Source organism: Arctopsyche grandis, chromosome 3 (genome assembly GCF_051622035.1).
Source record: "Arctopsyche grandis isolate Sample6627 chromosome 3, ASM5162203v2, whole genome shotgun sequence".
In the NCBI taxonomy this organism is placed as follows: domain Eukaryota; kingdom Metazoa; phylum Arthropoda; class Insecta; order Trichoptera; family Hydropsychidae; genus Arctopsyche; species Arctopsyche grandis.
In genome coordinates this window covers 34,313,430-34,333,950 of record NC_135357.1, presented here as the reverse complement: position 1 = coordinate 34,333,950, position 20,521 = coordinate 34,313,430, and the positions used below count along the sequence as shown (strand labels likewise).

General features: G+C 35.4%; 4 protein-coding genes across 4 annotated transcripts; all 4 read right to left on the bottom strand.

Moving 5' to 3' along the window:
* Window positions 1-724: 724 nt before the first annotated feature.
* LOC143909215 (uncharacterized) lies at window positions 725-5,143 on the bottom strand. The gene is made up of 4 exons (XM_077427117.1): window positions 4,841-5,143; window positions 3,331-3,522; window positions 2,965-3,249; window positions 725-2,893 (listed from the first exon to the last, which is right to left on the bottom strand). Exons 1-4 carry the CDS (start codon window positions 5,141-5,143, stop codon window positions 1,079-1,081), a joined length of 2,595 nt encoding a protein of 864 aa, XP_077283243.1. The 3' UTR covers window positions 725-1,078.
* Window positions 5,144-6,579: 1,436 nt separating this feature from the next.
* On the bottom strand, window positions 6,580-9,247 carry LOC143909214 (uncharacterized). Its single transcript, XM_077427116.1, has 5 exons — window positions 9,242-9,247; window positions 8,540-8,731; window positions 8,168-8,458; window positions 6,840-8,097; window positions 6,580-6,658 (listed from the first exon to the last, which is right to left on the bottom strand). Exons 1-4 carry the CDS (start codon window positions 9,245-9,247, stop codon window positions 6,868-6,870), a joined length of 1,719 nt encoding a protein of 572 aa, XP_077283242.1. The 3' UTR covers window positions 6,580-6,658; window positions 6,840-6,867.
* Window positions 9,248-12,030: 2,783 nt separating this feature from the next.
* Window positions 12,031-14,174, bottom strand: LOC143909213 (uncharacterized). Its single transcript, XM_077427115.1, has 3 exons — window positions 14,086-14,174; window positions 13,585-13,921; window positions 12,031-13,513 (listed from the first exon to the last, which is right to left on the bottom strand). Exons 1-3 carry the CDS (start codon window positions 14,172-14,174, stop codon window positions 12,515-12,517), a joined length of 1,425 nt encoding a protein of 474 aa, XP_077283241.1. The 3' UTR covers window positions 12,031-12,514.
* On the bottom strand, window positions 14,047-18,039 carry LOC143909284 (uncharacterized). The gene is made up of 3 exons (XM_077427199.1): window positions 17,845-18,039; window positions 17,473-17,763; window positions 14,047-17,401 (listed from the first exon to the last, which is right to left on the bottom strand). The coding sequence occupies exons 1-3, from the start codon at window positions 17,950-17,952 to the stop codon at window positions 15,893-15,895; spliced, it is 1,908 nt and encodes a 635-aa protein (XP_077283325.1). The 5' UTR covers window positions 17,953-18,039; the 3' UTR covers window positions 14,047-15,892.
* Between the last annotated feature and the right edge of the window lie 2,482 nt (window positions 18,040-20,521).

The following is a 20,521-nucleotide window of genomic DNA, read 5'->3' as shown; positions in this document are numbered from 1 at the left end:
ACCCGGCTTCGCTCAGTATTTATAATATAAACCGCTTAAACATAACTAATCTAATAGTAAACATTTTATTAAAAAAAAAAAAAATTAAAAAAAATCTTATTTTTTTTGCCTTCTAGGGCTTCTCCCTAGGCGCCCCCCTTTGCCTTCTAGTGCTTCGCCCTCGGTGCCCCCCTGAGCCTTTGCCTTCTAGGGCTTCGCCCCTCTGCGCCCCCCTTAGCTATTGCCGTTAAGGGTTTCGCCCCTTTGCGCCCCCCTTAGCTAATGCCTTTTAGGGCTGCGCCGCCTTCGAGGCCCCATGCGGCTGAGCCCCATAAGGCTGCGCCCCCTTCAGGGCGCAGGGGTGCGCAGTATAATATAATTTCTTATAAAATATTTCAATATTTACATTATATTTCAATACTTATAATATAATTTCATTATTAGAAAAGATTATATTGAAATTATATTATAAAGAAACATAAAAAATGCCGACGAAAAAGGTGCCGGGACGCCATTCCGGTTTTGTTGTTATCTTCTTTATCATTATTTTTGGAGATAATATTCAGAACCGCATTTCACATTTTTTGCTCTATTACCATGATAAAATCATCAATACTTCAGAAATCAGGAAGAGGAAATAAAGAAACAAATAAGTGTTATTTGGTGGGGGTATGAATGTAAAAAATGAAAAACAAAAAACGAGGAATAAAATATTTAATATATATATATATATTTTTTTTTTTTTAAATTACAACTTAAATACTTATATAAAATAAGATTTGCAATATAATGCATTTTACATTTTCCAAATATTTTCATATGTTTTTAAATTTAGAATGTTCATATGTTTCAAGATGTAAAATTTATTACAGAATGTCTTCAAATAATTTTCCCATAATAAAAATGAAAATGTCCCACAACACTTTTTAGCAAAATTTGGTTTTTTTCCACTATTAGAATTAATATGCCTAGCAAGGGAAGTTTTAGTAGAAAACGAATTTAAACAAATATCACATTAGTATGGGTTTACCCTCATGTGAAATCTCTTATATACATACATTGAGATTGAACTTTTGTCATTGAATGATTTTAAACATATTTAGCATTTTAATGGTTTTACTGCACTGTGAATTTTAATATGTTTCTCAAGGTAGTGTTTACTGGAAAACGATTTCAGACAAATGCCACATTCGTAACGTTTTTCCCCAGTGTGGCATTTCAGATGTACAATGAAATATCTTTTGGTAGTGAATGATTTTAAACATATTTCGCATTTGAATGGTTTTACTCTACGGTGAATTTTAATGTGAATAGCAAGGGCATATTTAGCACTAAACCAATTTAAACAAATATCACATTGGAACCGTTTTTCCCTCGTGTGAATTTTCTTATGTGCCGTGAGACGACTTTTGACATTGAATGATTTTAAACATATTTCGCATTTGAATTCTTTTACTCTACTGTGAATTTTAATATGCATAGCAAGGGAATATTTATTATGAAACCAATTTAAACAAATATCACATTGGAACCGTTTTTCCCTTGTGTGAATTCTATTATGTACCGTGAGACGACTTTTGACATTGAATGATTTTAAACATATTTCGCATTTGAATGGTCTAACTGTACTATGATTTATAATATGTTTATCAAGGGATTGTTTACCACAAAACGATTTCAGACAAATGCCACATTTGTAACGTTTTCTCCTTGTGTGGCATTTCAGATGTATCAACAAGTAACGTCTGGTAGCGAATGATTTTAAACATATTTCGCATTCATATGGTTTTAGTCCACTGTGAAAATAGATATGTTCCTTAAGACTATATTTGCTAACAAATGTTTTTAAACATATATCACAAGTGTAGGGTTTTATCCCGGTGTGACTTTTTAAATGTCCTGCATGGACATATTTACTAGTAAATGATTTCAAACAAATGTCACATTTGTAACGCTTATCCTCAATGTGAGATTTCAAATGTTGTACAAGTGTAGCTTTCATAGTATATGATTTTAAACAGATTTCGCATTCATATGGTTTTAGTCCACTGTGAGAATTGCCATGTTCTAGAAGCTTATTTTTAGTAGGAAATGTTTTTAAACATATATCACAAGTGTAGGGTTGTATCCCGGTGTGAATTTTTAAATGTGCTGCAAGGACCGATTTACTAATATATGATTTCAAACAAATGTAACACTCGTAACGCTTATCATCAGTGTGAGATTTCGAATGTTCTACAAGGCTACTTTTCGCAGCATATGATTTTAAACAGATTTTGCATTCATATGGTCTTAGCCCACTGTGAGAATTGCCATGTTCTAGAAGCTTATTTCTGGAAGGAAATGTTTTTAAACATATATCACAAGTGTTGGGTTTTATCCCAGTGTGATTTTTTAAATGTCTTTCAAGATAAAATTGACTAGAAAATGATTTTAAACAAATGTCACACTCGTAACGCTTATCTTCAGTGTGATATTTCGAATGTTGTACAAGGCTATGTTTCATATTATATGATTTTAAACAGATTTTGCATTCATATGGTCTTGCCCTTCTGTGAGAATTACCATGTTCTATAAGTTTATTTTTGGTAGTAAATGTTTTTAAACATATATAACAAGTGTAGGGTTTTATCCCAGTGTGAATTTTTAAATGTCCTGCAAGAACAAATTTACTAGTAAATGATTTTAAACAAACGTCACACTCATAACGCTTATGATCACAGTTAATTTTTAGATGTCTGTTATAACTAGATATAGAATTAAATAATTTGGAACAAAGGCGACATTTGTAAAATGTGGATTCATTTATGAGAGGTCTCGACTTGTAAGATTTTATATTACATAAAGCATTCGTCGAAGGAAGTTTTTCACATGAAACATCGTTGTTACTCGAACAAATTTCTTTACCATGCACCTGTAAAATGAAATAATTTAATACATTTTAACACGTACTAAATATTTTCACAATATTAAAACACACCATACCAGTGAATCCGCATTTTCTATTAAGTCCCCTTTTTTTGAAGCATTTGATTTCCATTTACTAGCCTCATTGATTACAGAGGAATTACAAACGTTTGGTAACGAATCAATATCAATCTCATTTTCCCATATCAAGTCATCCAGAATAACTTCTTCATTCTTCATACATTTGGCTAACTTCCGTGTTTTGTCATTATGAATGCAAATGCTTTTAAATTTGATTAATATTTCGAGTTTGATTTCACACGAACGACATATGAAATTTGGTAAATTGTCATCTTTTCGAACCTGTAAAATTATGCATTATAATAATAAAATAATGTAATGTGGAGGAAGATTGAGTAATAGGTTGAAGTACGTATGACAGACTTGCAGCTGACAGCAGTCCAAAATTCGCTGAGCCAGTGGATGAAGACTGTCATGGATGGAGACGGAAGATTCAACTGGAGTAGAACAGAGACAAAGTCTACATTCCATAATATCCCCCCAATGTTTTGAACGTTGAACTGATATGATAAATTCGAACAGCACTGAACTGTCAGATATGTCTCCAAATATGGTCTAAATTAAAAAAATATATAGCCATGCCCTCTTATTGTAAAATTTTACTGATAATGTCACAATCACAGGGTTCGGTGATTACTAGTCCAATGTGAACCGGTCATAGCATAACCGGTCTCTCTAGATCGGTCACACTAAAACTGGTAACACCCTAAAATCGGTCACGAGAAAACTGCACACCTAAAAATTAAAATTGGTCGTATGATAACTGGTCACACAAAAAAGTGTAGGAATCTCGTCATCGTCATCGTCATCGAAACATTCGAGAATATTCCACAACAACAAACCACATTCCTTGCAGAACTCACACGTAAACAACCCGTGCACTTCTTGGAATCAATCGCCAAATCCAACTCGAGCGGAACGAAACCCAGACGACGCACACCTGCAGTCATTATATTAAACTCAAGCGGAACGCCCCTACCAGTCGAGCGGAACCAAAACGGTCGAAACACGCCGCCACCATTAAACTACATCGAGCGGAACGGCGCCAATCGTTCCAGAAAATTCTACCCCTCGACAAAAACAAATTCCTCGCTTACGCATCAACAAACCACCACCATGGGTCAGGTGATTCCAGAAACACTATAAAAGGAGGTACAACCCAAACAACGCCAGTCGACCCACAGCAGTAAGCGTCGACACACAACAGCAGACCAGTCGACATACAGCTCCTGACCAGCCACCACTACACTACGCGGACTTGGAAGATCAACCAGCCGGACGAGCCAGCAACACACTGCCGTATCCAGAGACCTTCCGAACATAGCCGAACAACGAGCCAGCAACACACTACCGCATCCAGAGACCTTCTGAACATAGCTGAATGCCGAGCCAGCGACACTACCATATCCAGAGACCGCTGAACGACATACTTTTGCCCACAAATATACCTTTGTACAACCATAGGCAAACAATAAAACTTTATAAAACTAGCACAACAGTGTTTCGTTAGGCTGGGATACGGTCAACACTTACCTACCCCGCCTACAAAAGTTATTCGCAAATACTTTTTATTTACGAAATTTTTATTATTATCAACTAGACATATGTTCGAGCCAAAAGCCCTCGCGGCCGTTGGTTGTGGTCTTTAGGAGATCGCGGGCATCTCATCAGAGTCAGCTCATCTGACGCTCTCTAGCCTCTAGACTCTAGAGAAGGTTGGCAATTGCTTTTGCGTTCATTTCACTTTGACAAGTTCGAATGTCAAATCACAGTTTAATCTTAAGGGCGCGAACACACAGCGAGGGATGCGGTATGTTGTAAATGGGATATTTTTAAACATACAAAAAAAACATGTTAGATTGCGGTCGTATACGCGGTATCGTGCGGTATATCTGTAAGGACGCCAGAGGGCTCTCAATCGAGAGCCAACTGATGTCGGTTTGTGAGATAGCTCGTGATAAGCGTGGGCGGTGCTGGTTTCCTCACTTGTGCTCAGGTGCCTTCCTTCGTCGTCGGTGGTCTGGTCTCTGCTGATGATGGCTGCTCTCCTCTGTCCCTTTCTCTTTCGTAGTGTGCGTGGGATGCGTGATGTGGAAAAAGGGCGGGAGATTATATAACAATGAAAACAGGTCGTAAGTCTGATCACAATGATTATATTTTCACGTTGAATGTACATAGAGCAAACAGGGGGAAAGAGGGGGGGGGGGAGTCAACAAAGAAACCACGCGTGATTTTGAGGCTAGCCACGCGTAGCTGAGTTGTCTGCCTTTGGTACGAAGACAGACCAGGCTTCCTCTGGTGCACACCGGACGGATACTGGAGCTGGTCTCCAAGTATCGTCAAACATCACCAGCCTCTAGCTGGTGATTTCGGTGGCGAGGAGCTAACCACGGTAACACACCCAATGTTTACGCGAAGACCGTTATCGAAAGACTACTGTGTGTGCTAGCCGAGGGAAGCCAGCACCAAAAAACATCGGCCAAATCGTGGGTCGTAAGGCCACGAAAGCCGACCATCAGACAAGTAGTCTGAACAATATCCATGGGATCGTCTATTCATTGGAGCGGTCTCGTTGAAATTCTATAGAATTGTTTATACTAACTTGACGGTGATATATACTAATTCGACCTTTCGGACGGAGCTTGACAGTAGTCAAATGGGACGTTGCCAGAGATTAATTCTGCATGTTTGTATAAGAGCGATGATTATGCCATCGTAAGACTTGGCTATTGTTGTGAAATATGTATATGATATCACTGGCTTTGATTCGGAATAACGTTTGATTTAAATGTTGACAAAAAAAAAAAAAACCTGTAAGAACATCGATGACAATAGTGGCTAATATATTATAATTGTATGATATATGTACTTTCAAATAAATTCTAAAATATTTACCTAAATCTAAATTACAAGGACAAAAAAAAAAAAAACCTTTTATACACAGTAAATACAATGATTTATTATGTTTTCAACACATTATACATACACATATTCTTGAATATATATTATAATATATAGATGACATATAGAAAATGTTATACAATGTAACAAAGATAAACAAATAATGTCACCGACGATTTATTTATGTAGATGAGATGTAACAAGTTCATAATAAAATGACGAATTCACTTTTAGATACCGTCCATATTAAAGATGATTATTCATAATGTTTCTTAGATCTGTCCGTAACGCGATATATTTAATAACGACAAGGATTTCTTTAATACATAATTTAATACAAATGATCGGTATTAGTATGTCTGTTTGTGACTTTCCATGGCAAAGTCAACATTTAAATGAAACGTTATTCCGAATCAAAGCCAGTGATATCATATACATATTTCACAACAATACCCAAGTCTTACGATGACATAATCATCGCTGTTGTACAAACATGCAGAATTAATCTCTGGCAACGTCCCATTTGACTATTCCAGAAGAAAGAATTCATCACTCCGAAGGTGAGAAATGAGCTTCTTTGTACATATAATTACTATTGTAACAAGTGAACATAAATAAAGAATTCTCTTACTAACACAATCAGTGTTAGTGTTTTCATAGACCGAGATACTTTGATACACGGTACATTCTCGTGGTACGGTTTTTTTTTACGTGGAACGAAAGTTGGTATTGAAATGATTTTGAATAAAATCACATCTTTACGGTTTTCTCAATGTGAGATATCATATGTCTACAGATGTTGTACCGGTGAGCAAATTATTTAAAACACACATTGCATTTGTGGGGTTTTTTTCCACAATGAGAATTAATATGCCTAGCAAGGGAAGGTTTAGTGGTAAACGAGTTTAAACAAATATCACATTAGTATGGGTTTACCCTCATGTGAAATCTCTTATGTACCTTGAGATAACTTTTGTGATTGAATGATTTTAAACATATTTAGCATTTTAATAGTTTTACTGCACTGTGAATTTTAATATGTTTCTCAAGGTGGTGTTTACTAGAAAACGATTTCAGACAAATGCCACATTCGTAACAATTTTCCCCAGTGTGGCATTTCATATGTACCATGAAATAACTTTTGGTAGCGAATGATTTTAAACATGTTTCGCATTTGAATGGTTTTACTCTACGGTGAATTTTAATATGAATAGCAAGGGCATATTTAGCACTAAACCAATTTAAACAAATATCACATTGGAACCGTTTTTCCCTCGTGTGAATTCTCTTATGTACCGTGAGACGACTTTTGACATTGAATGATTCTAAACATATTTCGCATTTGAATGGTCTTACTCCACTGTGATTTATAATATGTTTATCAAGGGATTGTTTACCACGAAACGATTTCAGACAAATGCCACATTCGTAACGTTTTCCCCTAGTGTGGCATTTCATATGTTTCAACAAATAACGTCTGGTAGCGAATGATTTTAAACATATTTCGCATTCATGTGGTTTAAGTACACTGTGAGAATTGATATGTTCCGTAAGACTATATTTGCTAACAAATGTTTTCAAACATATATCACAAGTGTAGGGTTTTATCCCGGTGTGATTTTTTAAATGTCTTGCAAGGATCGATTTACTAGTATATGGTTTCAAACAAATGTCACACTCGTAACGCTTATTCTGAGTGTGAGATTTCAAATGTTGTACAAGTTTAGCTTTCATGGTATATGATTTTAAACAGATTTCGCATTTATATGGTCTTAGTCCACTGTGAGAATTGCCATGTTCTAGAAGCTTATTTTTAGTAGGAAATGTTTTTAAACATATATCACAAGTGTAGGGTTTTATCCCGTTGTGAATTTTTAAATGTACTGCAAGGATGGATTTACTAATATATGATTTCAAACAAATGTAACACTCGTAACGCTTATCATCAGTGTGAGATTTCGAATGTTCTACAAGGCTACTTTTCGCAGCATATGATTTTAAACAAATTTTGCATTCATATGGTCTTAGCCCACTGTGAGAATTGCCATGTTGTAAAAGCTTATTTCTGAAAGGAAATGTTTTTAAACATATATCACAAGTGTAGGGTTTTATGAGAGGTCTCGACTTGCATTCCGTATTGTTAGATTTTATATTATATAAAGTATTCGTCAAAGGAAGTTTTTCGAGTGAAATATCGTTGTTACTCGAACAAATTTCTTTACCATGCACCTGAAAATGAAATAATTTAATACATTTTAACACGTACTAAATATTTTCACAATATTAAAACACACCATACCAGTGAATCCGCATTTTCTATTAAGTCTCCTTTTTTTGAAGCATTTGATTTCCATTTACTAGCCTCATTGATTACAGAGGAATTACAAACGTTTGGTAACGAATCAATATCAATCTCATTTTCCCATATCAAGTCATCCAGAATAACTTCTTCCGATTTGATGACCATACATTTGGCTAACTTCCGCGTTTTGTCATTACGAATGCAAATGCTTTTAAATTTAATTAATATTTCGAGTTTGCTTTCACACGAACGACATACGAAATTTGGCAAATTGTCATCTTTTCGAACCTGTAAAATTATGCATTATAATAATAAAATAATGTAATGTGGAGGAAGATTGAGTAATAGGTTGAAGTACGTATGACAGACTTGCAGCTGACAGCAGTCCAAAATTCGCTGAGCCAGTGGATGAAGACTGTCATGGATGGAGACGGAAGACTCAATTGGAGTAGAACAGAGACAAAGTCTACATTCCATAATAGCCCCCCAATGTTTTGAACGTCGAACTGATATGATAAATTCGAACAGCACTGAACTGTCAGATATGTCTCCAAATATGGTCTAAATTAAAAAATATATATAGCCATGCCCTCTTATTGTAAAATTTTGGTTCGGTGATTACTAGTCAAATGTGAACCGGTCACAGGACAATCGATCACGAGTGACCGGTTGTCCTGTGACCGGCTCACATTTGACTAGTAACAACCGAACCCACCGTGCGTGTGAGTCGAAATGTGAGTGTGTATGTTTTGGACGTTCGAGTTCGCTCCTCGCGGCGTCCCCCGTGTTTTTTCCCGCGACGAAGGGACCCGGTCAAGTCGGCTACGAGTCGGCTAAGTGGACGCCAAGCTTACGTAAACTCTGCCTTTTTGCAAGGAACGATCGCGACCGTCCCCGGTATAGAAAAATGCACTGAAAAATATGATGCACTGAAAAATATTCTACCTACATATGCTTTACACCACTTAATTTTTCATTTCAACAAAAAATAATTGTCAGATTGTAGGAATCCCAATCCCCAATCGGATAATAACATTAATATAAAACAGCGTAAACATCACGCGAGCAAACCGCCATCTTCATCCTTAAAATCAACCTCCAGACACCCTTACCAGAAACGTAAACAACGCGTGTCCGACACGTGAATCAACCTTGCGTTGTATGCACACACACATTGGCCTCGCGCTGAACACGTGAACCCCAGATGGAACACGCACAAATACCCTGCGCGAGATCACGTGCACCCCATAAGGAACACGTGCACACCACAAGCGGATATCAACTTCCGTTAGACGAACACGTGCACATGCAGGTGTTCGAACATCTGCCAGGAAATCGCATCCAGCCAAACGCATATAAAAGGAAGTCCAACTCAGTTAACTTCAGTTTAATTGGATTTGGCGTGATGCACGTGACCATTAGCTCAATTTAGACCCATATTCAGGCTATTTGGGGTGATCGGTTCGAGTCGCGACAAAGTCGTCTCGTCGAAAAATTAATTTATCGATTTTTGCGAGCAGCCGCAGCCCGCACTACAAACATCACCGAGAGTCCGATCCCATATAACACGTTAGATAGATAGGTTAAGGGAGTGTCACTACCCTATAAACTATCGATAAAACGCAGCCACAAAGAAGTTAACTTCAGTCAAACTTCAGCATCCGACCTGCCACCACCTACTACGCTAACATGGAGGATCAACCATCGACCCTGCCTACGACACAGCTGAATTCAGAGACCTCTCAAGACACCAGTGGGGTGCGATGAAATTCTCTCTTTATTTGTCGTACAGCCTAACGTAATGTGCGCGAGCAGGATATCAGGGGAACAGCCTTTATATCCTGTTCGTGCACATGTTGGACTTTACGACAAAAAGAGAAAGGATTTCACCGCACGCCACTGCTATACACATATGTATAAGCTAAGCTGCGTATAAAGTTACAAGGTCAGGCGTGTTGCCGCTTGAGTACGAAAATATTGCAGAAACGAGATCTTACTTTAGAGTTTAGACGAAGCCACTATGGTAACATAATAAATGGGCAAATGGATAGGAAGACCCTTCTAAATTGTCTATTAATTTTATAAATTTTATGCAAAATTCACTTATTTTGTTATTTTATCATCTATTCGCATATTTTACGAATATGCTTATTATAAAGTATTAACTTTGCGGGTCGAAATAAATATTTTTTTCGTCAACCACTGCTTCATAATGTCTCTTTTGGAATTTGAAGTCGGCGCTGGGTCAAGAATCTTATTGTGATAAGACGCATTATCTATCACCACAATAGAATTCGGTTCCAAATTTGGAATCAATTTCACGGTTAGCCATTTCATAAAATTGTCGAAGTTCATGTCGTGGTGATAGTCTCCGGTTCTTTGGTGAGCCTTATACATGGATGATAAGGGCATTTAGAATAAAGCCTCGTTCTGTACCGGCTTTATGTAGGTTTCATCGGTATACACGATTGGTTTACCTTCTGCTCTAAATCGAGCTATCGACCTTAAAAATGTGACCTTTTTATAAACAACGAACAATTTCCTGTTATTGAACATTTTTTTCAAAAGCTTATGAAGAGTAGTGCGCTTGCCTGTAAACTCTATGCATTTTTTTTTTAATTTTTCTAATATTTGAGAAAGCGTTGACAAAATTTTTTCGGTCACATGAAAGATGTGGATGAAATGATGTCTTCCTCAAAACCATCTACATAGGATTTTCTCTAAATTTTTTTTCTGTTGGAGAAGATAGACATATGTTATCTTTGATAATTTTTCTTAAAGAAGATTTGGAAACTTTTAGGGTTTCCGCAGCTATATCATGGACAGGAATCGTCGAAGAATGTTTGTGTAATGGCACTCCACATGTAAACATTTAATATTAATTGTTTTGCTTGGCTATTGAACGCAGCCAAACTGAAGATCTGTGTGCATATGAGCACACATACTGAACCAATTTTTCTTTCTCGGCGAACGAACTCTACCTGGGAAAAAAGCCCCGAGTCTACCCCTGTCAAAAATTAAGTTAGTTGCTTCTGTTTTGTTGTTATCTTCTATATCATTATTTTTGGAGATAATATTCAGAACCGAATTTCACATTTTTTGCTCTATTACCATTATAAAATCACCAATACCTCCAGAAATTAGGAAGAGGAAATAAAGAAACAAAAAAGTATTATTTGGGGTATGAATGTAAAAAATGAGAAACGAAAAATAAAATATTTAATATTATTTTTTTTTAATGTACAACTTAAATCTTCTTCTTCTAATGCCGAATCCGAATTCGGACTTAGGCGACTACCATGGACAGACATCGTTTATGGTCCGTGCGAATTCTTCCCTATCATGGGCAAGTCGAAATAACTTTTCGAGACCAAGTCCCATTCATAACCCGATGTTCTGGAGCCAAGAGAGCTTCTTTCTCCCAAGCCACCGTTTTCCTTCTATTTTCCCTTCAATGATTGTTTGTAGAAGGCGATATTTGGGGCCGCGAATAATGTGGCCAAAATATTCCATCTTACGGCGCTTCACCGTGTCGAGAAGCTCTCTCTTTTATGAAGAAGCTGGAGGACTGTTTTGTTTCTTACATGCTCCACAACTTCAATATTTACTAACTTTTTTTTCTTCATAGTTTTGGACCATTGTGGCATTACAGGAAGAACCTAATGCGCTACAATGGCCTACATTTGATTATGAAAAACAGAAAAAAAAAATACATAAAACAAAAAGCAAAAATGTAAAAGCAGAAAACATGATAAAATGAAAAAATTAAAAAAAAAAACAGAAAACAAAAAAAAAATAATACATAAGAAAAAGAATAAATGTACAAAGGTGTAAGAATCAAAAATAAAATACAAATATCACATTCTTAGTTTCATATTGAACAAAAGAGAAATAGTACATAAAATGTACATTAAGAGAAAGAAAAGGAAAAGTAAAATAAAATGAAACAAAATATAAATAAAAATAAAATCACAGCGAGTCCCAAATGGAATACTTATATATATTTACAACTTAAATACTTATATAAACAAGATTTGCAATATAAAGCATTTTACATTTTCCAAATATTGTCATGTTTTTAAATTTAAAATAAAAATATGTCTTAAGATGTAAAATTTATTACAAATAATTTTCCCGTAATAAGAATTAAAATGTCCCACAATAATTTTTTACATTTTAAATACAAGATTTGTTTGACTTTTTTTCGATGTGAAACAAAAGATGATATTGAAATGATTTTGAAAAAAATCACATTTTTACGGTTTTCTCAATGTGAGATATCATATGTCTACTTTGAATGATTTTAAACATTTTAATGGTTTTTATGCACTGTGAATTTAAAATTCACAGTGCATTAAACCATTTTAATGGTTTTAATGCACTGTGAATTTTAATATGTTTCACAAGGCAGTCTTTACTAGATAACGATTTCAGACAAATGCCACATTCGTAACGTTTTTCCCCAGTCTGGCATTTCAGATGTACCATGAAATAACTTTTGGTAGCGAATGATTTTAAACATATTTCGCATTTGAATGGTCTTACTTCACTGTGATTTATAATATGTTTATCAAGGGATTGTTTACTACAAAACGATTTCAGACAAATGCCACATTCGTAACGTTTTTCCCCAGTGTGGCATTTCAGATGTATCAACAAATAACGTCTGGTAGTGAATGATTTTAAACATATTTCGCATTCATGTGGTTTTAGTCCACTGTGAGAAATGGTATGTTCCGTAAGACTATATTTGCTAACAAATGTTTTTAAACATATATAACAAGCGTAGGGTTTTATCCCGGTGTGATTATTTAAATGTCTTGTAAGGGCCGATTTACTAGTATATGATTTAAAACAAATGTCACACTCATAACGCTTATCCTCAGTGTGAGATTTCAAATGTTGTACAAGTTTAGCTTTCATGTTATATGATTTTAAACAGATTTCGCATTCATATGGTTTTAGTCCACTGTGAGAATTGCTATGTTCCGTAAGCCTACAGTTGTTAACAAATGTTTTTAAACATATATCACAAGTGTAGGGTTTTATCCCAGTGTGATTTTTTAAATGTTCTGCAAGAACAAATTTACTAGTAAATGATTTCAAACTAATGTCACACTCGTCACGCTTATGATCACAGTCAATTTTTAGATGTCTGTTATAACTAGATATAGAATTAAATAATTTCGAACAAGGGCGACATTTGTAAAATGTGGATTCATTTATGAAAGGTCTCGACTTGCATTCCGTATTGTAAGATTTTATATTATATAAAGTATTCGTCGACGGAAGCTTTTCAAATGAAATATCGTTATTACTCGAACAAATTTCGTTACCATGCACCTGTAAAATGAAATAATTTAATATATTTTAACACGTACTAAATATTTTCACAATATTAAAACACGCCATACCAGTGAATCTGCATTTTCTATTAAGTCGCCTTGTTTTGAAGCATTTGATTTCCATTTACTAGCCTCATTGATTGCTGAGGAATTACAAACGTTTGGTAACGAATCAATATCAATCTCATTTTCCCATATCAAGTCATCCAGAATAACTAATTTTTTTTCATTTCCCCGGGGATTCGGAGTAGCCGGGGGCGCTGGTCCCAGGGGGTCGGAGGCGCCGGGGGCGTCGGGAGGGCTGGGAGCGAAGGCCTCGGTGCGTCGGAGGCGCTGGGGGCGAAGGCCCCGGGGCGTCGAGGGCGCTAGGGGCGAAGGCCCCGGGGTGCCGAAGGCATCGGGGGCGCTGGTTGCAAAGGCGTCAGGGCGTCGGCGATGCACAAAACGTAATTCGTAGTTCGTAATTTCTAATTCGTGCATCAATTTCTTTTCGAAACCAGTCGTTTCTATTTCTTTAACTTTATTTTTATTCGTTTAAATTCCTTTTCGAAACCATCCGTTGAAATCAACGGGCACAACACTAGTTTATGATATTGACAGAAGGGAGGATTCAGCGATTCAACAATTTCCTTGCAAATTTTAGATTTGGAACTTAACATGTATTTAATGTTCGAATAATGTTGAGTTGTATAAATGAGTTTCAACACAAAAAATGATTAAGGAGAAATTACATGTCTGCCGAATTTTAAAGTTTAATATTAAAAACTACATGGTATTATTAGGAAACTTATGCGTTTTCAATGGAGTTACATGTTATTTTTCGATATATACATATGTACAGCGATATTCAGTGCCATAGTGAGGCTATAGAAAATGAGCGAGTGAGAAGAACCCGGATCCGTCGGTTTTTGAAAACCCGGGTTTTCAGAAACCCTAGTGTGAACGTGTATGTACGTTTAATTATCAAATTTTGTTTTGTGACCTTATATTCCTCAAATACACAAAGTCATGGGTTGGTCACATCCGAATTTTTTTCAATGTGAAACGAAACAGGTATTTAAATGATTTTGAATAAAATCACATTTTTACAGTTCTCTCAATATGAGATTTTATATGTCTAAGGATGTAGTGCTGGTGATCAAATGATTTTAAACAAATGTCACATTTTATTTATTTATTTTACATAGATATATACCAGGAAGGCTTGACAAGAAGACCCCAATGCGCCTGCCAAGACAATTAATTACAAATAATGCAGCATTTTTATTACATAAATCACTGTATTCCGAAAAGCTGAATTAATTAACTACTCCACTGAGACATGTATAGATTTAGACTTGTACATACATACATTTTTAGAAATTGTTCATACAATAAATACAGAAGATTTGTGACAGCAGGTAAGATGATTTTTGAGGAACCGTTTCAATAATGATCAGATAAAATTGAAAACACTCTGGTAAGAAACGATCGACATGGACTCACAAATATTCTAAATCTAACCCGGGATCGAACCATAGATATAGAATAACCTAGATAAGCCATTACGAACACTTTTGGTCGGAGATGTTGTCGCCACCAACTGAGAGGTGCGGGGGGTTTAACTAGCGGGGAAGTGGTGAAATAAAAGGTCGACGCAGCGATCGTCAGTGGTCAGCAACCAGTTTATGTCCATACATATGTACATGCACTGAAGTTTTATTTTATTTATAACTTTATTTTATTGGACACTCCGCGTGACAGTAAACCAAACTAATAAAGCCATATTAAGAAAAAAATATTTAGCTTTACACCCTATATTAAACTACAAATGTATGTTACTATAATAAAACCATAATTAACTATTACAATATTTAAACATTAGTAACTTCCACAAGGATCAATTTTAAAGCTGACACTTTAATATTTAGTTCATTGTTTGTAGTTTTAAACTTAATGTCGATTTCTGAATTTCCTTCAGTGCCAACAAGATATACGTGTGCATTTAGAGACATCTGTGGCAGAGGTTGTCGACCGCTGTTCAATCACTGCATACAACACTACATACATCGCGCCGATATTTCATTATATGTTAAAATACTACTATAATTGAAGACATTATATATTTATTCTTACTTATGATATGTGATGCCATCCGCCTTTTTATGTTTTCTTGAGTAATTGTAACACAATTTCACTGAATACGTTGGCATTTTCGAAAAACGTCAATCGACCTTCCGACTTGGAAGCTAACTAGCTACCGAGAGAGAGTATGCATGCATCAAAAGGGTGATCGGCTTAGAGCGTCAGGGCGTATCTATGTATTCTATATCTATGGATCGAACCCAATAATCTCTTGGTGCTAAACATAAAAGCAACCAATGAGCCATACTGCTGGCTAATCCTTTTCAATGGCTAATTTGTACGATTTTTCGTCACTGTGAGATTTCATGTGACTTGAAAGATGAGATCGGTGTTTAAACGACTGCAAACATGTTTCGCATTTGAATGGTTTTTCCCTATTGTGATTTTTTACATGCTTCAGCATATAGTATTTAGACGTAAAAGACTTTAAACACACAATGCATTTGTTGGGTTTTTTCCCACTATGAGAAGTAATATGTATAGCAAGGGCAGATTTAGTGATGAACGATTTTAAACAGATATCACATTGGTAGTGTTTTTCCTCCGTGTGTAATTTCATATGACTCGGCAGATACGATCGATTAGCGAACGATTTTAAACACACATTGCATTTGTGGCGTTTTATCCCACTATGAGAATCAATATGTATAGCAAGGGCAGCTTTAGTAATGAACGATTTTAAACAAATGTCACATCGGTACGGTTTTTCCCTCGTGTGAAATCTCTTATGTATCAAAATCTGTGAACGACTTCTGAACGATTTCAAGCATACGCCGCATTTGAATGGTTTTACCCCACTGTGAATTTTAACATGTTCCCGAAGGGAACGATTAGTAGCAAACGATTTCAGACAGATGCCACATTCGTGATGTTTTTCCCCAGTGTGGCATTTCAGATGCACCGTGAGATAACCTTTGGAATTGAATGATTTCAAACATATTTCGCATTCGTGTGGTTTTATCCCAGTGTGAGAATTAATATGTTCTACAAGGTTGAGTTTAGTAAGATATGATTTTGAACAAATATCACATTGGTAAGGTCTTTCCCTTACGGTGTGAGATTTCGAATGTAGTACAAAGCTGCGTTTCCTAGAATATGATTTTAAACAGATTTTGCATTCATATGGTTTTACGCCACTGTGAGAATTGGTGTGTTCTATGAGCATATATTTGCTGACAAATGTTTTTAAACATACATCACAAGTGTAGGGTTTTATCCCGGTGTGACTTTTTAAATGTCTTGCATGGACATATTTACTAGTAAATGATTTCAAACAAATGTCACACTCGTAACGCTTATTCTCAGTGTGACATTTTGAATGTTGTACAAGGCTACGTTTCATAGTATATGATCTTAAACAGATTTCGCATTCGTATGGTCTTAGTCCACTGTGAGAATTGCCATGTTCTATAAGCTTATTTTTGGTAGTAAATGTTTTTGAACATACATCACAATTGTAGGGTTTTATCCCTGCGTGAATTTCTAAATGTCTTGCATGGACAAATTTATCAGTAAATGATTTCAAACAAATGTCACACTTGTACGGTTTATGCTTAAGGTGGGTTTTTCGATGGCTGTTATAACTAGATTTAGAACTAAGTGATTTTGAACAAATGCTACATTCGTATACTGTGGACTCTTTTACGAGAGGTCTTGATTTGCATTCAGAATTATAAGATTTAATATTATATAAAGTATTCGTGGACGGAAGTTCTACGAGTGAAATATCGTTGTTACTTGAACAAATTTCTCTCTCATGCACCTGTAAAATGAAATAATTTTATACATTTTAACACGTACTAAATATTTTCACAATATGAAAATACACTATACCAGTGAAGCTCCATTTTCTATTAAGTCGCCTTGTTTTGAAGCATTCGATTTCCATTTACTAGCCTCATTGATTGCAGAGGAATTACAAACATTTGGTAATGAATCATTATCAATCTCATTTTCCCACATCAAGTCTTCCAGAATAACTTCTTCCGATTTGATGACCAAACATTTGGCTAACTTCCGCGTTTCGTCATTATGAATGCAAATGCTTTTAAAGTTGTTTAACATTTCGAGTTTGCTTTCACACGAACGACATATGAAATTTGGCAAATTGTCATCATTTCGAACCTGTAAAATAATGCATTATAATAATAAAATAATGTAATGCGGAGGAAGTTTGAGTAATAGGTTGAAGTAAGTGTGACGAACTTGCAGTTGACAGCAGTCCCAAATTCGATGAACCAGTGGATGAAGACTGTGATGGATGGAGACGGAGGACTCAACTGGAGTAGAACAGAGACAAAGTCTACATTCCATAATAACCCCAAATGTTCTAAACACGGAACTGATAAAGTAAATTCGAACAACACTGAACTGTCAGATGATGTCTCAAAATTATGGTCTAAATTTAAAAAAAATTATAACCATGCCGTTGTATTGTCAAATTTTAGTAATAATGTCATATTTATTTATGATATTGGCAGAAGGGAGGAATAAGCTTTTCAACATATTAGTTTCAAATTTTAGATTTGATACTAAATATGTGTAGTACGCGGGACAGATGTGTTAACCTTACCTAACCTAATCCCAGTCTAAGAAAATACTGTTTGTGTTTGTAAGAGGATCTTTTATTAATGTCCAGTTGTTACAATAGTAATAGTATGTACGAAGAAGCAAGTTGTGCAGTTTCGGAGATTTTATTTTATTGTTACAATCAATATACACTCGTCATTACAGATCGCTCCAATGCGACGAGTGTACGATAATGGTCAGAAATACATTAATATATATATATATATATATATATATATATATATATATATATATATATATATATATATATATATATACAATCAGAATACATAGCATATAACAATTAATCATTACAGAAATAATAATCATAGAGACATATATGGATTATTTATAGATTTTTGTGTACAATTCTTATATATATGTATAATAAACACGAAATTATAGAGATGTCTATAGAGCAGTGGCGTGCGCTGAAATTCTCTCTCTTTTTGTCGTACAGTCTTACTTAATGTGCACGAGAAGGATACAAGAGGAACAGGCTGTTCCTCTTGTATCCCCCACTGCTATAGAGATATCTATATATTTCAGATTACTGTGCATAATTTTTACAAATTATACACACAGATTTTGTGACAACAAGAAATGATCTAATACCAATTTTCAGGAACCGTTTCAAAACCCCCAAACCTAACTAGCAGTTTGACGAGGACTCGAACTTTCGACCTCAGTGGTGCTAAATATATACGCTACCATTAAGCCAAACTGCTGAGATGTAAGCTGGCTGAACTCCAGATATTCACACGGGCGTCTGAACCGGGTGCGTCAGTTTAAATACTTTGTTGATTGTGCAACGCGTAGCTCGGCTGGTGAGATCACGTTCTGGAAGATTCCTACGGGGTCGAGGTCTTCAGGTCAAGTGTCGTAGTTGCATGATGACATCACGTCTGGATTTCGTTCGTTTTACGATCAAGCGATGAACTCTTTCTTCTGGAATAGTCAAAGTGGACGTTGCCCTAGAGTAGCGAAGATAATTCCAGGCGAGATTAGTTCTGCTGGGTCGTTGCCCTCGAGTAGTATAGATCGAGATTAGTTCTGCATTTTTGTACAGGAGCGATGATGATGCCATCGTAAGACTTGTGTATTGTTGTGAAATATATGAGATCACTGGTTTTGATTCGGAGTAGCACAAGTTGTGCTATATTCATACATATATACGTATGTATTTATTTCGAATAATATTGAGTTGTATAAATGAGTTTCAAGACAAAAAATAATTAAGGAAAAATGGCATGTTCGCTGAATTTTAAAGTTTAATATTAAAAACTACATGATATTATCCAGAAATTTTTGCGTTTACAATTGTACTCCTGTTGGCCATATATTATTTTGACATCGATTATTATTTTATATCAAGAATATCAACTGCTACTAGCCTATTGTAATGTCCATCTTGAGAGAGAGTATCCACTGTCTAAGTGGATTCGTCGGTGAACAATAGAGACCCCAGATTACTGCCCGAACAAAGGATACGCTGGAGTTCCCACAGACCTGAGCGAGTTCTTGCGTAAACATTAGATTCGCCCGGGTAGATCTTTTTGTGCCTAGACAATAAACACACAAACGGATCGGCGAAGCTGTGCTGTGCAACTTGTCCTTTATAATGAGGTACACACGGTAGACCAGCTATTCTGGAGTCAGCGGTGGTTCCGTGTGGACTTCCCAAATTGTTGAATAAATGCTGTGAAGTGATTTTGGCCTTTCATTTGGATCCTGAACTCACCCCTACGCAACAATACCAATGTTTCGAAAGTAGATTATCAGAATGAACATTTTTTGTTTAAAAAAATTATGATATAATGATTGAAAACGCAATTCCGTGTTAGATTGTAAGAAAATTTGGAGCCGAGTCTGCAGCTCTATTATGGAAAATGTTGATTGTTTTAGAGAAAGTTTTTTTTCTTCAAATAACATTAATATGTCAACTAAAAATTTTCATAAAGTCAACTTATTTAATGTAATTTAAGAAAAAAAGTTTTGTTTATGCTGATATTTTAAAATGATACATTTTCAAATGTTTATAAATATAATAGAGCTTTCTTTTAGATAGTATTCACTACGGACAATGAACTTCTAACTAATTTTATAAGAAAAAAATACAACTGAGGTAAAAAATATATAGAAAAATAAAAAATTGGTTTTGTCACAAATAAAAACAAGCCTAGTATAAGTATACATCGCAAAAAAATAATTTTAATTAGAAAAATGGAAGCAGACTTAGTGTGATTCAATGATTTTAAAGTGTAAAAAATTAATTCTAGTGATAATAAAATATCTCATGTGCAATATATTTGTT

Coding starts and splice junctions, on each gene's coding strand:
- LOC143909214 (XM_077427116.1), bottom strand. Junction 8,459..8,539: donor TGGACTGCTGTCAGCTGCAA/GTCTGTCATACG, acceptor ATAATTTTACAG/GTTCGAAAAGATGACAATTT. Junction 8,098..8,167: donor TAGAAAATGCGGATTCACTG/GTATGGTGTGTT, acceptor TTTCATTTTCAG/GTGCATGGTAAAGAAATTTG.
- LOC143909284 (XM_077427199.1), bottom strand. CDS start 17,952: ATGGAATGTAGACTTTGTCTCTGTTCTACTCCAGTTGAGTCCTCCGTC. Junction 17,764..17,844: donor GGGACTGCTGTCAACTGCAA/GTTCGTCACACT, acceptor ATTATTTTACAG/GTTCGAAATGATGACAATTT. Junction 17,402..17,472: donor TAGAAAATGGAGCTTCACTG/GTATAGTGTATT, acceptor TTCATTTTACAG/GTGCATGAGAGAGAAATTTG.
- LOC143909215 (XM_077427117.1), bottom strand. CDS start 5,143: ATGTACATTCAACGTGAAAATATAATCATTGTGATCAGACTTACGACC. Junction 3,523..4,840: donor GATATACCGCACGATACCGC/GTATACGACCGC, acceptor TTTTTAATTTAG/ACCATATTTGGAGACATATC. Junction 2,894..2,964: donor TAGAAAATGCGGATTCACTG/GTATGGTGTGTT, acceptor TTCATTTTACAG/GTGCATGGTAAAGAAATTTG.
- LOC143909213 (XM_077427115.1), bottom strand. CDS start 14,174: ATGTTAAGTTCCAAATCTAAAATTTGCAAGGAAATTGTTGAATCGCTG. Junction 13,922..14,085: donor CATAAACTAGTGTTGTGCCC/GTTGATTTCAAC, acceptor CTTTGCAACCAG/CGCCCCCGATGCCTTCGGCA. Junction 13,514..13,584: donor TAGAAAATGCAGATTCACTG/GTATGGCGTGTT, acceptor TTCATTTTACAG/GTGCATGGTAACGAAATTTG.